The 16,790-nt window shown below is 38.2% G+C and overlaps 1 protein-coding gene across 1 annotated transcript in view; it reads left to right on the plus strand.

Moving 5' to 3' along the window:
* LOC103512677 overlaps positions 1-6,828 on the plus strand; it is a gene marked incomplete at its 3' end in the record, with an annotated part of 29,892 nt that extends 23,064 nt beyond the window's left edge. Inside the window, exons 2-3 of the mRNA XM_008477455.2 lie at positions 6,139-6,298; positions 6,669-6,828. Of these exons, the coding sequence (XP_008475677.2) occupies positions 6,139-6,298; positions 6,669-6,828 (320 nt within the window). The remainder of the gene's footprint in view (positions 1-6,138; positions 6,299-6,668) is intronic.
* Positions 6,829-16,790: the final 9,962 nt, after the last annotated feature.

Below are 16,790 nucleotides of genomic sequence, written 5' to 3' on the forward strand. Positions count from 1 at the left end.
TAAAACCAGAACCACCAAAGATAAGACACTCCCCTGTAAAATTGACACAAAGATTCGCATGATTGGAAAATAATTATAACTTAAAAGTTTACTCGTTCGGGGGGGGGGGGGGGGCGGGGGGGGGGGGGGGGGGGGGCGAATTTAATCTTAACAGATAAAAGGTTCGTTTTCGGAACGCCCTTTGACTTTCTCCTCTCTTCTCTTCCTATTTTTAAGTAGGACGACATTTTATTAGAGTTAATCCATTAATCAGATTTTTACATTTCATTTTAAATCACTGTTTTCTCAAACTAACGCTCACCCAAAAACCTACATGGTTTTTGGTAGCCCCGTCTAAATCCATTCATACATTGCCTTCAACTTCAACAAGTCGTCCAAACACGTACAATAAAAACAAGCGTTCTAGTTTACACTGTTGCTATGACAACGGCCCCGGCCGTATTTAGGGCACTAGAGCTGACGAAAAAAAAAAAGATAATCCCCGCTGACATTCATGTGACTATGGCCCTACCCCTGTCCGTGTTCCCCATAAAACCCTTCACGTTTCCGCCGAGGCCTATCAATTATGCAACACGACGGGACTGATTTTTCCCCCCACCAAACCCTTTGGGAGGGAAACCCAGTGGGGGAGAGAAAGGAGGGAGATTTTCTGACGTGCGGATTCCAGCAGTGACGGGGCGCTAAGTCGGGGAAAAGATTTTCTTTTTGTCCTTGCTACTGTCTTCTTGGGTGACCCAACCTGTCCCCGCCCAAGGATGAACTTTATACTCGACAGGTAAGGTTCGTTCTCGGAGGTGGTTATCTCCTATCCTCTCCTTCTTCTCTCCATTTCGGACTGACAAATGCCTATCAATCCAAGCCGGCACGCGAAAAAGGCAAAGAAAAAGAGACCTCTAGAATTGCAAGGTGGTGGCTATTTCAGCTGAACTCCGCTTGCTCTCTTCGTTGGATGTAAACCCTTTCACGCCACGCCACGTGCAGCAGGAATTCTGTCAGACCAAAAGGGAGGGTTGTCAAAGTTCATCGTAACTACGCCAGCACCAGCACTGATTTCTACATACTGGGAGGTTCATAAGTGAATGAATATTTCACTACTGAAAGTCAGGGACTGGGAATTGGGTTGGGTAGGTTAATAGTTAACATTTGTGATAATGAAGTGTGTGTTTTATTTCTGGTTATTTTTGTGTTTGAGAGAGAGGAGGGAGAGAGAGGGAGAGAGAGAGAGAGAGAGAGAGAGAGAGAGAGAGACTTATCGTCCAAAAGCCAAAGAGGGGGAAGACAAGATTAGCAGAAAGCCAGCCGTTCCGAAACTAAGTAAGCTTATCCGTTCAGGAATAAAATCACCCCCGGGCGGGGAATGACGAAGCCGCACCATGACCCTATGCTTTTCCTTCATAGAAGGAAAATCATAAAAAAGTAAAAAGCATTCCCATGCAAGTGTACAGCACCATAAATATGTTCATGGCGATAGATACTTTTCACAATATTGATAGTTGTCAAACAAGGGTTATGTAATATTGAACAATGAACAAGTGAACAATGGACATAGATAAAGCTTTTGACAGACCTACCTATCTATTTTATTCGATTCTCTCTCTCTCTCTCTCTCTCTCTCTCTCTCTCTCTCTCTCTCTCTTTCTTTTCTCTCTCTCCCTCTCTCTTTTTTTCTCTTTCTTCTTCCCTCTATCTAATTATTTAGTCGATCTTTCGATTTTCCCGGGGCCCCTTGAGAAACTTGGGCTTAAGGGAATCCCCCTTTCCCCCTCCTCTCAAGGGCTCTTTCAACAAAGTACTCTCTTCTCTCCTTCCTTTCTATCTATAAATACATATATCCTGCTCTCTCTCTCTCTCTCTCTCTCTCTCTCTCTCTCTCTACTCTTGTATCCATCTTTCTCTCTCTCTACTCTTATATCCATCTCTCTCTCCCTCACTTTCTCTATTCTTGTATCCATCTCTCTCTCTCTCTCTGTCTCTGTTTTTCCCATAACTCTATCTACACCTTTTTCTCTCTCTATCTGTTTTCCTTTCCCATTTTTCTTTCTCTTTCTCAATCATTTATTTTACAGCTGTATTCATGCTTTTTCCTTTCCTTATGGGTCTCTCCCTCTTTTTCTCTTTCTCTATGCGTCCCTACCTCTCTTTCTCACTCCGTTTTGGAGCTGTTTCGCTCTCCAAACAAAAAGAGAGATGGGAGAGAGGGAGAGAGAGATAGACAGAAACAATCAAATAGAAAATTATCTCCACTCTTGTACGACAATCTTCTTATTGAATTATTCTTCGGAAGGAAATAATCTAATTTTATTTGGTTATGCTAAAGTGTTCTTTTTTGAATCGAATAAAAATAAATGGACGAGAGAAAAAAAGAAGAAGAGAGGCTCAGGAGGAAAATTAAATCTAGATGAAATCATATTACGAATTGTGAGGAAGGAAATTTTTTCAGATAAGAGACGGCAGATTTGGAAAAGAGCCTTGAGCCTTTTCGTGCCCTGCCCATTTAGTGGAAATATCGTGGGAAGGGGACAAGTATGTAGAAACCATGGAAATATGGATACTGCTGGTGCTAGGATATTTTCTATTTCATTTGGATTTGGGATGCCCATATTGTGAAATTTCTTTTTCCTTTTTTTCATGTCTATTTTAATAAATAAAACGATTTTCCAATATAAAAGGGAAATATAAAGCTGCGTCCACACATAGTCGACGGTCGTCGATCGAGAAGGTGAATTAACGGGAATGAATTAATTCCTGAACTCTGGCCAATGTTTTACAATATTGGATTATTAAATACTAAATTGCATGAATGTATTCTAATGTTTGATTCAATAGGTTGTCCATTTTTGCTACAAGATAAGGCCATAGGTACCTACATATGTATGATGTTTTATCTGTGTTAATATGCAGATATATTGATTTAAACTCATTTTGATCTAACAATTTTGTCTGAGTGGTATGCTGTGTCAATAGTTGGCAACCCAAACTTTGGACAGTCCGTCAGTAAACTTTATTGTTTCTCTCTTTGTTTAGGACATATTTTGTTGCTTTAATGTGTACTGTGTTCCCAGTATCTCCCTCATATAGGAAACTCATTTTGATCTAACAATTTTGTCTGAGTGGTATGCTGTGTCAATAGTTGGCAACCCAAACTTTGGACAGTCCGTCAGTAAACTGTATTGTTTCTCTCTTTGTTTAGGACATTTGTTGCTTTAATGTGTACTGTATGTGTTCCAAGTATCTCCCTCATATATTAATAATGTGTCATCTGCAAATGTGAAAACTTTTGCACTTAATAATTACCTAGTGAATTTTTATTTGTACCTACATACCTACCTATGTACATATATCTTCAGTGTAAATTTTATTTAGTATTTTCTATATTGACCTACAAATCAGGCAGACCATCTACTGACCTTCTGATGGCGAATGTAAAATTACATTTGTTCTGGCAAAGGAATGATTGATTTGAGGGCAAGAAATCAATCAAGATTGTTTTCTTTATATTATTAAGTTGTTTTCCTTTTCATTATTCTGAGAAGTGGGGTCTGTAGGTTTTGTATATTGGCATCTAAATCTAATCATATGACGTATAGTTATGACGTTTAGAACAGGGGTTCTTATTGAGAGGCGAATGTAAAATTACATTTGTTCAGGCAAAGGAATGATTGATTTGAGGGCAAGAAATCAATCAAGATTGTTTTCTTTATATTATTAGGTTGTTTCCCTTTTTATTTTTCTGAGAAGTGGGGTCTGTAGGTTTTGTATGTTGGCATCTAAATCTAATCATATGACGTATAGTTATGACGTTTAGAACAGGGGTTCTTATTGAGAATTTTATTTGGTTTTGAAAAGGTTGAGAACTTCTCGGCTTTTTCTACCTGACTTATCTGTGGTCGTTTGAAGTACATACATACCAATAAACTACTATATTAGACGGGTATGGCTGGGATAGAACCCACACCCTCCTCATTACCAGGCAAGCGTCTTGACCACTGCATCTCCGAGGAAGGGGAAAACCCGATGTAAAACCAGAAAACCACCAAAATAGACTGCTTAATGTAAAATTGACCACAAAGATTGCATGATTGGAAAATAATTACATAATTAAAAGTTTACTCGTTCGAGGGGGGGGGCGAATTTAATCCTTAACAGATAAAAGGTTCATTTTCGGAACTAATTTACAGGACGGCAGGGTGACTGACGTACCCCATTTTAAAATGGGAAATTTAGACGTCTGCCATGTACGGTAGGATGGTAGGATACGGTATGTAGTTGTATGGAAGGAGGGTAGGAACAGGTGACTAGAAGCTAGGAGGGTACGTACATAGGTGCATTGTAATGGAACCTTTTATTTTAAAAAATTCAAATTTACAGGACGGCAGGGTGACTGACGTACCCCATTTTAAAATGGGAAATTTAGACGTCTGCCATGTACGGTAGGATGGTAGGATACAGTATGTAGTTGTATGGAAGGAGGGTAGGAATAGGTGGCTACGAGGGTACGTACATAGGTGCATAATAATGGAACCTTTGTTTTAAAAAATTCACGATTTGAAATTATGCAACCATACAGACAGGCTGTCCTTTATTTTTTCTATATTAGAGGGTTTATGTGGCGAAATTATGCCACATAGAGGAACATAGGTAGATAGGTACTATTTTCTAGTCAACCTAGCTCTAGAGTGACGGTCTGTCTGAACACTATAGACGAAGTGTACTTTTTAATAGAGATATCCCAATAAATAGATTAAAAATAGATCTTCTTCTACTTCGCCTTTTCCCGTGTACAGACAGGGTCGGCGTTTTTCGTCAGCCTCTCAATCAGGGTGATTGCTTTGGGCTGACATTTGGTTTTGGGTACAAATTTTACGAGTGGATGTCTTTCGCACTCAACCTTTGCTATTTCTTTAGCAACGGAAATACTCCCTGTTTAAAGTTCCCCAGGAAGACTAAGCTGGTCTACTCCCTATTAACGTCCCTCAGCCAGATTAACAATAGATACGTTATTATGTTAAAGGACAAGGTGTGTCCCCACAGGATTGTATTAGTGATGTGAATGATGGGATGACGTAAAATGGGACAAATATTGCGTGATTTGCTAATTAATTAATTCGTGAACGGCTCATTAACGGCTTTCGTAAAGTTAAACTTCCATTTGATTGAACTGTAAGCAAATGTGTTCGTCCAAAATAACGTCACACCTATTATTTGATCTATAAAAAAACTTTTGGTAATTTGGTGCTCGGCAGTGCTGCATCAGACAAGTTCTCTCACTTCCGCTTTTCCCTGCTAGACAGCGTCTGAACTCTCTGAAAATACTTTGAGTACTTTGACATTTTTGGGATTTCAAAACGGGATTGTTTAACAGCATGACATACCTATCCCAATACAGCATGAGATATCCCAATAAATAGATTAAAAATAGATCTTCTTCTTTTTCTTCGCCTTTTCCCGTGTACAGACAGGGTCGGCGTTTTTCGTCAGCCTTTCAATCAGGGTGATTGCTTTGAGCTGACATTTTTTGGTTTTGGCTACAAATTTTACGAGTGAATGTCCTCCGAACTCAACCTTTGCTATTTCTTTAGCAACGGAAATACTCCCTGTTTAAAGTTCCCCAGGAAGAATAAGCTGGTCTACTCCCTATTAACGTCCCTCAGCCAGATTAACAATAGATACATTATTATGTTAAAGGACAAGGTGTGTCCCCACAGGATTGTATTAGTGATGTGAATGATGGGATGACGTAAAATGGGACAAATATTGCGTGATTTGCTAATTAATTAATTCGTGAACGGCTCATTAACGGCTTTCGTAAAGTTAAACTTCCATTTGATTGAACTTTAAGCAAAATGTGTTCGTCCAAAATAACGTCACACATATTTGATCTATAAAAAAACTTTTGGTAATTTGGTGCTCGGCAGTGCTGCATCAGACAAGTTCTCTCACTTCTCACTTCTTGGTTTTTAGAGTAATCTTTATGGGTACTGCATGTATGAGACTCTCTTCATGAAAGAGTTTGATAGTGTGTGTGCTCATCAGGTATTGGATCTGATCAGGTGTACCTGGCAGGTCTACCAGAGAGTGAGTTTTAATTATTGTGGTCAGATTCTCAAGTTATAGAAAATGAAATCCGTTTTCCTCCAGGTGACACGACGCTCGAGACGATGCTGGTTCAGAAGAAGAACAGCATGGAGGAGGCCAAACGACAAATGGAAAGATACTTCAGCGAGCGAGCCATGATCCCAGAATTCTTCGACGACCAAGACCCCCAGTCCGAAGCCCTCCAAACCAGTTTCGATGTTGTGTAAGTAAAGTAACTATCACGTGAGGTCACGTGACGTGAGTTCAGTGTGGCTATCGTGAACGAAATCATCTATACAAATCAAATGGGACTTAACAGGCTGTTACCTTATCAGGCCTTCTAGAGGCTGATTTTTTTTTTTGGAACCGACCACTGGTGTTTTACAAAAGTCACAAGAAATTGCTTTCTCCACGGACACTTGGGCATTTGCTCTCGCATAAACTCATCCCTTGTTAAATTCCACCAGGAGTCCCAGTACTCCCGATTTGATAATTTATTTATTGTTCCATATAGGTAGGTACATAAAATGCTTAGAAAATAGAAAATATAAAAAATGTTTACAATAGGATACAAAAATGTGCTTTCTCCACAGACACTTGGGCATTTGCTCTCGCATGACCCCGAAAGGCGAACGAATCACGATCGCCAAACTTCGAGACCCGAAATCCGAACACTTCAATCCGGCGCAAGTTCTGAAGCGTACGGTCATGATGGCGGATCTGAGGATCAAATTCGAATTCTCCACAGACACTTGGGCATTTGCTCTCGCATGACCCCGAAAGGCGAACGAATCACGATCGCCAAACTTCGAGACCCGAAATCCGAGCACTTCAATCCGGCGCAAGTTCTGAAGCGTACGGTCATGATGGCGGATCTGAGGATCAAATTCGAGCCAATAGAAGGAGGCGAGGTGCTCGTGTACGACTTTGAGGGAGCCACCCTGAGCCACATGAGTGATTCTGATGAGTTTGAAAAGAAAAGCGTATCTTTAGAGAGGTTCCACTGGCCTTCGATCTTGGAAGGATTATTCCCTGGACTCGGGCTGCCGGAATGGATGTTAATATTAATACGAATATTACTAGTTAGCTTTGAGGGTGGCGCGCCTTGTAAGCGCTAGATCATAGCCACATGAGTCAGTGTACTCCGTCGCTGGGGAAACACATGCTGGATGTAATGGTGAGTTTCTTTTACTTTCCGAGTGGGTATCACACGAGGCTTGAACTCCGGAGGTCTGGAGTTCGATTCCCTGTGGGGTCGAAGTTTTTTCGGCTCTGTGCTTGAATTTCGGGGTACACTCAGCCTCGTGAGGACAATTGGGTAGTACTTTATCGTCGCTGGGGAAACACATGCTGGATGTAATGGTGAGTTTCTTTTACTTTCCGAGTGGGTATCACACTAGGCTTGAACTCCGGAGGTCTGGGGTTCGATTTCTTGTGGGGTCGAAGTTTTTTCGGCTCTGTGCTTGAATTTCGGGGTACACTCAGCCTCGTGAGGACAATTGAGTAGTACTTTACACCTTTAGACAAGAAATTTCATTTGGGCAGGTATCTCAAGAATGGGCTAGCTGTCTACAATCGTAAAAGACATGTGTACAATTCAGACCCTATTTTTGAGGACACAAAGATTTCAATATTCTAGGCAAGGTCTAGACTTGTTCCAAAGTGACTTCTTCCAAAGGCTTGACTCCGAGTATAATATCAGACACAAAAAGCCCACTCCGAGGCTTAGGTGTAGGGGCAAACAGTCCTAAAGGATGGTTTAAGCTTCAACGAATCGGCAAATACCTAGCCCTAAAAGAATCTTCTACGAATCTACCTGGAAGCCTGGAACCTCGAGTATGATATTGGGGCAAACAGTCCTAAAGGATGGTTTAAGCTTCAACGAATCGGCAAATACCTAGCCCTAAAAGAATCTTCTACGAATCTACCTGGAACCTCGAGTATAATATTGACTTCATTCTGGACGTAAATAATTACGTATGCTTCATGCATGCTACGCCAAAGGTGCCGAATGACTCTGGCCTCCATTATGGGAAAGCATGGCGGAACTTTATGACCTAGTACAAACAAACCTCATCAAGCTGTCCGAACAGTCAAAAGTTGCCCATCTATAATTTACAGGACGGCAGGGTGACTGACGTACCCCATTTTAAAATAGGAAATTTAGACGTCTGCCATGTACGGTAGGATGGTAGGATACGGTATGTAGTTGTATGGAAGGAGGGTAGGAATAGGTGACTAGAAGCTAGGAGGGTACGTACATAGGTGCATTGTAATGGAACCTTTGTTTTAAAAAATTCACGATTTGAAATTATGCAACCATACAGACAGGCTGTCCTTCCTTTATTTTTTCTACATTAGAGGGTTTATGTGGCGAAATTCTGCCACATAGAGGAACATAGGTAGATAGGTACTATTTCTAGTCAACCTAGCTCTAGAGTGACGGTCTGTCTGAACACTAGACGAAGTGTACTTTATAATACGTTAAAAATCTTTGACAAGTCTTCCGACCATTTTACCCTAAGCATGGGTTCATCTGTTTTTCCGACCATAGATATTTTCTGTACAAAAGTGGTTGGGTTGGGTACTTGGGTTATAAAAATTTTCTTTGGTTTGTTTCTCCTATCCTGTCTTCCTTTTCTCTTCGATTTCGGGACGATAAGACTCGTCGATCAGGGTAGATTCTATTTCCGAGACAAAAGGATAAGAATGATATTTTACTCTTCGATTATTTTGTGTGATTGATGTGTGTGCTCATTGCAATATGTTCAAGAGTCAAAATTGTGTAAATAAATACCTATTATAACATTAAAAAAATATTAAAAGTACATTTTATTTATTTATTTCTTATGTATGTTGGTACATAGAGTCTTCTTCTTCTTCTTCTTCTTCTTCTTCTTCTTCTTCTTCTTCTTCTTCTTCTTGTTCTTCTTCTTCTTCGCCTTTTTCCGTGTACAGACGGGGTCGGCGTTTTTCGTCAGCCTTTCAATCAGCCCTACCTAGGATGATTGCTTTGGGCTGACATTTGGTTTTGGCTACACATTTTACGAGTGAACGTCTTTCGCACTCAACCTTTGCTATTTCTTTAGCAAGGGAAATAAAATTCAGGCTGGTATACTCCCTGTTCAACGTCCCCCAGCCAGACTTTTTTACTTTCTTTCTAATTATCTGGAATACATAATTATACAGTATGTACCTATAGTTGTAGATCTACAAAGAAAGGAAAGGATCATCTACAAACAAAGAAAGCATCATCATCATCATGCACCCTGTATAAAACTCCCCGCCGAAAAAAAAGGTCACAAGGTCTGAGATGTAATGTAATATGTATTTCCCATTTTATCCTTTTTTTCTACTCCATAAAATATTATGATCTAACATGATATTACTCATATTACGAGTAAAAGTCATAGAGATGAAAAAATGGGCGGGGTCTTTATAATGTCATTTTTATACGTTTTTTCACTTTCTATTACCCCGTATCCCAGTTAGCACGCAAGCTTACATCCAGGGGCTTGATTTTGACAGGATTTCTAAGTCTAACGTCTTAAACTTAAATCCAGTCCGAATCCAACCTCAGAGATCCAACCTGTTCTTTAAAATGAATTATCAACCGCACATCCAACTGGATGTCAAGGCCGGATATGGGCTTATTTTCAATGACAATCATCCAGCGAAATTATCACTCGCGATGCAAGTTTAAATCCAGCCAGACTTGACTTGCAAGTGTATATCCAGCCTTTATCCAGCCCTCAGATATCCAGTCACACGTGATGTCAGCGCATGCGCAGAGCAAAACACGTCACCGGCTTTTTTTTCTGTAAGTCAGCCATATTGCGAAATTGCGATTAATTTTCCAAGTCACCGGCTTTTTTTTCTCTAGTCAGCCATATTGCGAAATTGCGATTAATTTTCCAAACATTTTAAAGAATTTAAAGAAATTTGTGTGTTTAATTTTAGGTATTAAAAACTAAAGACAGTTTATTTAAATTTCAAATTATAATACCTATAGTGACATTTTATACTCTGTTTTCATTCTATTTTTATTAGTAAGAACTTTCCTAGAGTTTATTGTCAATGGCCTCTTACATGTTGTATGATGAATGAAAGTTGAAGTTTCAAACACCACAAATATTTTTCGTTATTATTGCATATTGCATTCATGTTCATGATGAGGATTGAGGAATGATTGGGTAAGTGTTTTATTATGTTTTAATACCTAGGTAAGGTACCTATTGCCTAGGCATATTTTGTAGGTGTAGCCATACTTCCACAGAGAAACCTTCAGTTCTCAGTATAAAACCATTCATGCAGATGTACAATAAATATGTACATGGATAGATATAGATACTTTTCACAATATTGATAGTTGTCAAACAAGGGTTATTATGTAATATTGAACAATGAACAAGTGAACAATGGACATAGATAAAGCTTTTGACAGACCTACCTATCTATTTTATTCGATTCTCTCTCTTTCTCTCTCCCTCTCTCTTTCTTCTTCCCTCTATTTAATTATTTAGTCGATCTTTCGATTTTCCCGGGGCCCCTTGAGAAACTTGGGCCCTTTCCCATTTTTATTTCTCTTTCATTTACTCGACAACTATAATTATTCACGCTTTTTCCTCTCTCTATGCGTCCCTCCCTCTCTTTATCACTCCCTATTGGAGCTGTTTTGCTCTCCAAACAAAAAAAAAAAAAAAAAAAAAAAAAGAGAGAGAGAGAGAGAGAGAGAGAGACAGACAGGAACAATCAAATAGAAAATTATCTCCACTCTTGTACGACAATCTTCTTATTGAATTATTATTCGGAAGGAAATAATCTAATTTTATTTGGTTATGCTAAAGTGTTCTTTTTTTTGAATCGAATAAAAATAAATGGACGAGAAAAAAATAGAAAGAGAAAAAAGGAGAAGAAGAAGAAGACGAAGAAGAAGAAGAAGAAGAAGAAGAAGAAGAAGAAGAAGAAGAAATAGAGAGCGAAGCTATAGGTACTAGTATTGTACCTGTGATGGTTCATTTGGTTCATTAATGTTTATTTTTCCAGGTATTTTAGGTTCAATAGTTATTTTCCCAAGAAGAAGAAGAAGAAGAAGAAGAAGAAGAAGAAGAAGAAGAAGAAGAAGAAGAAGAAGAAGAAGAGAGGCTCAGGAGGAAAATTAAATTTGGATGCCATTTTATTACGAATTGTGAGGAAGGAAAATTTCTTCAGATAAGAGACGGCAGATTTGGAAAAAAGCCTTGAGCCTTTTCGTGTCCTGCCCATTTAGTGGAAATATCGTGGGAAGTAGGGAGGCACCTATACAATCTTTACCATCTTGGGTTTTATGGCAATTTTCATAGCGTGACTTTTATCTGGTCAGTAAAGTTGTATATTAAACTTTAATGCAGCCTGTTGTTGAGAGTTATAAACCTAAATCCAGATAAACTTATGAAGTAGCTTTATCTTTTTCCTATCAGCTCTCTCCCTCTTCTTCTTCTTCTTCTTCTTCTTCTTCTTCTTCTTCTTCTTCTTCTTCTTCTTCTTCTTCTTCTCTCTCTCTCTCTCTCGTCTAAAATAATAATTTACGAAGGTTCCCCATTATTTGGGAATGGCCCAATCAGAGTTTCAACTTGGTTTAATATATTTAACTCTTGGATTAAATAAACCCGTTTTATTATATAATAAAACCCTTGGTTTAAGTGGCGTCAGATTTTGGATTGTGGACCTACCTAGTAAGCAATCACAAGTTATTGAATTAAAATTTGTATGAATGCCGTGAAACAATTTAGGTATGCAATGTGCAAGACACAATGTTTATTTTACTACCTACCTCTCGAGAATACCTACATATATTATCTTCACAGAAGTACAGACCAGAGTACGTAACACTCTGTCCCTGCACTTGATACACTCTGCAACAGAGGATGACCTTTAAAAACCAAAGTTCAGAGCGAATGAGACAAGAAGATATTATCCGTAGGTACCTATGTCACACAAACTTGATCTTTGTACCAACCAACAAAAAATGGAACAAATAAAAGACCTTGAAATTTTCTTGTTAGATTTTCTGTATTTATTTGGAAAAACCAAAGTTCAGAGCGAATGAGACAAGAAGATATTATCCGTAGGTATGTCACACAAACTTGTTCTTTGTACCTACCTACCTACAAAAAAATGGAACAAATAAAAGACCTTGAAATTTTCTTGTTAGATTTTCTGTATTTATCTTGCAGTAGAGATTTTTTTGTGAGTTCCCCTTAAAAGATTTCGTTTCCCCGAATTCTATTATTTTTGGTTGTATTACCCAAATCTCTTGTGTTCTGTCGAAAAATAAGGAGTAAGGATTATTAAGGATAAGATTTTTTTTGAGAGAGAGAGAGATAGAGAAGGAGAGAGAAGAGAGAGAGAAGGAACTGTAATAATGGTTACAAATAGGGAAGTTCATCGTCCCGAAATCGAAGAGAGGAGGACGGGACAGGAGAAAGCCAGCCGTTCCGAGAACGAAACTCACCTGATAAAGTTCGTCCACAGGGCGGTAGTCAAACTCGCAACCTAAACTCTAATGAACTTGTTTCTTTATGGCATTATTCCAATTTTTCTTTTCATTTTTCCCTTATTTAACTTTTGCACTTAATAATTACCTAGTGAATTTTTATTTGTACCTACATACCTACCTATGTACATATATCTTCAGTGTAAATTTTATTTGCATATCTTTTTTTCTTAAAAGTATTCTATACTTTTAAGGTGAGTAGACTGTTCCTTGAGGGAGTCCAAATGATGCTATTTTAGGTTCACTAAGTTCACTTTCAATTTACACTAGATGTGTAACTTGAACAGTGCTTTGATATTAATATTTCACGAAAACTTTCTAGTCTTTCTATACGTTGTGTGTTTCTCCAACATCTCCCTTTTCTTTCGCCAAAAGTTTGGGGTCCGAAAAGCTTCAAAGTAAAAAGTTAGTATTTTCGCAGTTCAGTGTTCATTTGCTGTTGACTGTGGTTTGGAGTCGTTTTCCTTGCATCTTGCACGTGTTCCTTCACAACTCAGAAGAAAAACGAAAAGATGATAAAATGAATCTGAGAAGGGTACCCAGATGGGTCACTATGGGTGAATGGGTCAGCCTCAGATGATACAGGATAACGGTATTTCTGGTCTTGAGCTGTCAGTCTCAATAAAGCACTACTTCTTTTTGAAAAAACTAACGGGACAACCCACCTAAGAATTGAAAAAAAAAATCAGGATTTCAGGAAGGCAAATTACTAAAGTAACAACACAGGGAATAAAGGGCCAATTTCATTTACTTTGAAAATAAAATAAATGAAAAAATAAGCACGTAAACATTTTCCCCCACCCCAAAGACTCAAATAGAGAGAATTTTCTTTGAACTTTTTTTTCTACTGTTATTCTTATTATTATTTATTATATTTTTAAGAATTTAGCAGGATTCTTGGGCCCCCCCCCCCCCTCGCTGAAATCCTGAATACGGGCCTGGAGATGCATAAGTTCAAGTACTATAATTTAATTTATCAATTTCCATTTATTTTTTCATCGACAAAACTCTCAAAACATACCTTTTTTTATATAAATGGTATATGGTTTTTATATGGTTCAAATGATATATAAACTCATTATTATTATTATTTTTCTTTCTTTTTTTTATAATCAATCAAGCTATATTGTAACAATTATGTATTGTACCATGTTAAACCCATAAAATACACAAGACCTTGTTTAGACTGCTGGGGTAAAGGGACTTTTTAGTCTCATTCCAGCAGGATAAACAAGGTATAATCTATTCTATTCTATAGTATACTTATCCGTATAAGCAGAGCTTGTGCCACGGATGGCTTGTTGCTGTAAGTACTTAAGTATTAGGTACTTTATTCACACTGTCAGCTTAGAACAAGCATAAATGTTTGTCTGTTATTGGTTTAACGTCACTAAGATAATAACTGCTTACTTGCTAAGGTCTTCATTGCCTGAGGGGTTCTACCCTCAGCCTCGTGAGGACAACTGAGTACTTTAATTGAGTAGCGAACAGTGGCGGTATTACAGCTGTAGATTGTTGAAACATGGAAATCGATTGCAAAGGACGCCCTTATAGCAATAATGAGTTAGGTACCCAGTCTAGGTACCTATATTGCATAAAATACTTTAGTAAGTCCCAAGGTCCCAGGCATTACCTAGGTTGCTATACACAAGACCTTGTTTAGACTGCTGGGGTAAAGGGACTTTTTAGTCTCATTCCAGCAGGATAAACAAGGTATATTCTATTCTATTCTATGGTATGCTTATCCGTATAAGCAGAGCTTGTGCCACGTATGGCTTGTTGCTGTAAGTACTTAAGTGTTAGGTACTTTATTCACACTGTCAGCTTAGAACAAGCATAAAATAATGTTTGTCTGTTATTGGTTTAACGTCACTAGATAATAACTGCTTACTTGCTAAGGTCTTCATTGCCTGAGGGGTTCTACCCTCAGCCTCGTGAGGACAACTGAGTAGCTACTTTAATCGAGTAGCGAACAGTGGCAAGCATAAATGTTTGTCTGTTATTGGTTTAACGTCACTAGATAATAACTGCTTACTTGCTAAGGTCTTCATTGCCTGAGGGGTTCTAATACCCTCAGCCTCGTGAGGACAACTGAGTAGCTACTTTAATCGATTAGCGGACAGTGACGGTATTACAGGTGTAAATAGATTGTTGAAATATGGAAATCGATTGCAAGGGACGCACTTATAGCAATCATGAGTTAGGTACCCAGTCTAGGTAGGTATATTGCATAAAACATTCTAGTAAATCCCAAGGTCCCAGGCATTACCTAGGTTGCTATTACCTGCTGCCAGCCTAGTTAGCTTAGTTGGTAGTGCGTCTGCCTTATAAACGCTAGGCCGCGGGTTCGATTCCCGCCCGGGGCGGATTTTATCCTGATGGGATAATGTTCGTTCTCGGAACGGCTGATGGCTTTTTCCTATCCTGTCTTCCTTCTCTCTTCGATTTCGGGACGATATGACAATAGCAGTTACAGTTCCCTCTGTTAAACCCCTTATTTCCTATCCTGTCTTCCTTCTCTCTTCGATTTCGGGACGATATGACAATAGCAGTTACAGTTCCCTCTGTTAAACCCCTTAAAAAAAATACCTGCTTTATTGATTGATTGGTACCTATACTTGGGACTCTAGGGAGGCACCTATACAATCTTTACCATCTTGGGTTTTATGGCAATTTTCATAGCGTGACTTTTATCTGGTCAGTAAAGTTGTATATACCTATTAAACTTTAATGCAGCCTGTTGTTGAGAGTTATAAACCTAAATCCAGATAAACTTTTGAAGTAGCTTTATCTTTTGCCTATCAGCTCTCTCCCTCTTCTTCTTCTTCTCTCTCTCTCGTCTAAAATAATAATTTACGAAGGTTCCCCATTATTTGGGAATGGCCCAATCAGAGTTTCAACTTTTGGTTTAATATGTTTAACTTTTGGATTAAATAAACCCGTTTTATTATATAAAACCCTTGGTTTAAGTGGCGTCAGATTTTGGATTGTGGACCTACCTAGTAAGCGATCACAAGTTATTGAATTAAAATTTGTATGAATGCCGTGAAACAATTTAGGTATGCAATGTGCAAGACACAATGTTTATTTTACTACCTCTCGAGAACACATATCTTCACAGAAGTACAGACCAGAGTACGTAACACTCTGTCCCTGCACTTGATACCCTCTGCAACAGAGGATGACCTTTGGAAAAATATTGAATACTAAATTGCATGAATGTATTCTAATGTTTGATTCAATAGGTTGTCCATTTTTGCTACAAGATAAGGCCATAGGTACCTATCTGTGTTAATATGCAGATATATTCATTTAAACTCATTTTGATCTAACAATTTTGTCTGAGTGGTATGCTGTGTCAATAGTTGGCAGCCCAAACTTTGGACAGTCCGTCAGTAAACTTTATTGTTTCTCTCTTTGTTTAGGACATTTGTTGCTTTAATGTGTACTGTGTTCCAAGTATCTCCCTCATATATTAATAATGTGTCATCTGCAAATGTGAAAACTTTTGCACTTAATAATTACCTAGTGAATTTTTATTTGTACCTACATACCTACCTATGTACATATATCTTCAGTGTAAATTTTATTTCTTTTTTTCTTAAAAGTATTTTCGTGGGAAGGGGACAAGTATGTAAAAACCATGGAAATATGGATACTGCTGGTGCTAGGATGTTTTCTATTTCATTTGGATTTGGGATATCCATATTGTGAAATTTCTTTTTCCTTCCATGTCTATTTTAATAAATAAAACGATTTTCCAATATAAAAGGGAAATATAAAGCTGCGTCCACACATGTCGTGGGAAGGGGACAAGTATGTAAAAACCATGGAAATATGGATACTGCTGGTGCTAGGATGTTTTCTATTTCATTTGGATTTGGGATGTCCATATTGTGAAATTTCTTTTTCCTTTTTTTCATGTCTATTTTAATAAATAAAACGATTTTCCAATATAAAAACTTTTTATTAAAAAGGAAATATAAAGCTGCGTCCACAGTCCACACATAGTCGACGGTCGTCGTTCGAGAAGGTGAATTAACGGGAATGAATTAATTCCTGAACTCTGGCCAATGTTTTACAATATTGGATTATTGAATACTAAATTGCATGAATGTATTCTAATGTTTGATTCAATAGGTTGTCCATTTTTGCTACAAGATAAGGCCATAGGTACCTA

The sequence above is a fragment of the Diaphorina citri genome, unplaced genomic scaffold (genome assembly GCF_000475195.1).
Source record: "Diaphorina citri unplaced genomic scaffold, Diaci psyllid genome assembly version 1.1 scaffold872, whole genome shotgun sequence".
In the NCBI taxonomy this organism is placed as follows: domain Eukaryota; kingdom Metazoa; phylum Arthropoda; class Insecta; order Hemiptera; family Psyllidae; genus Diaphorina; species Diaphorina citri.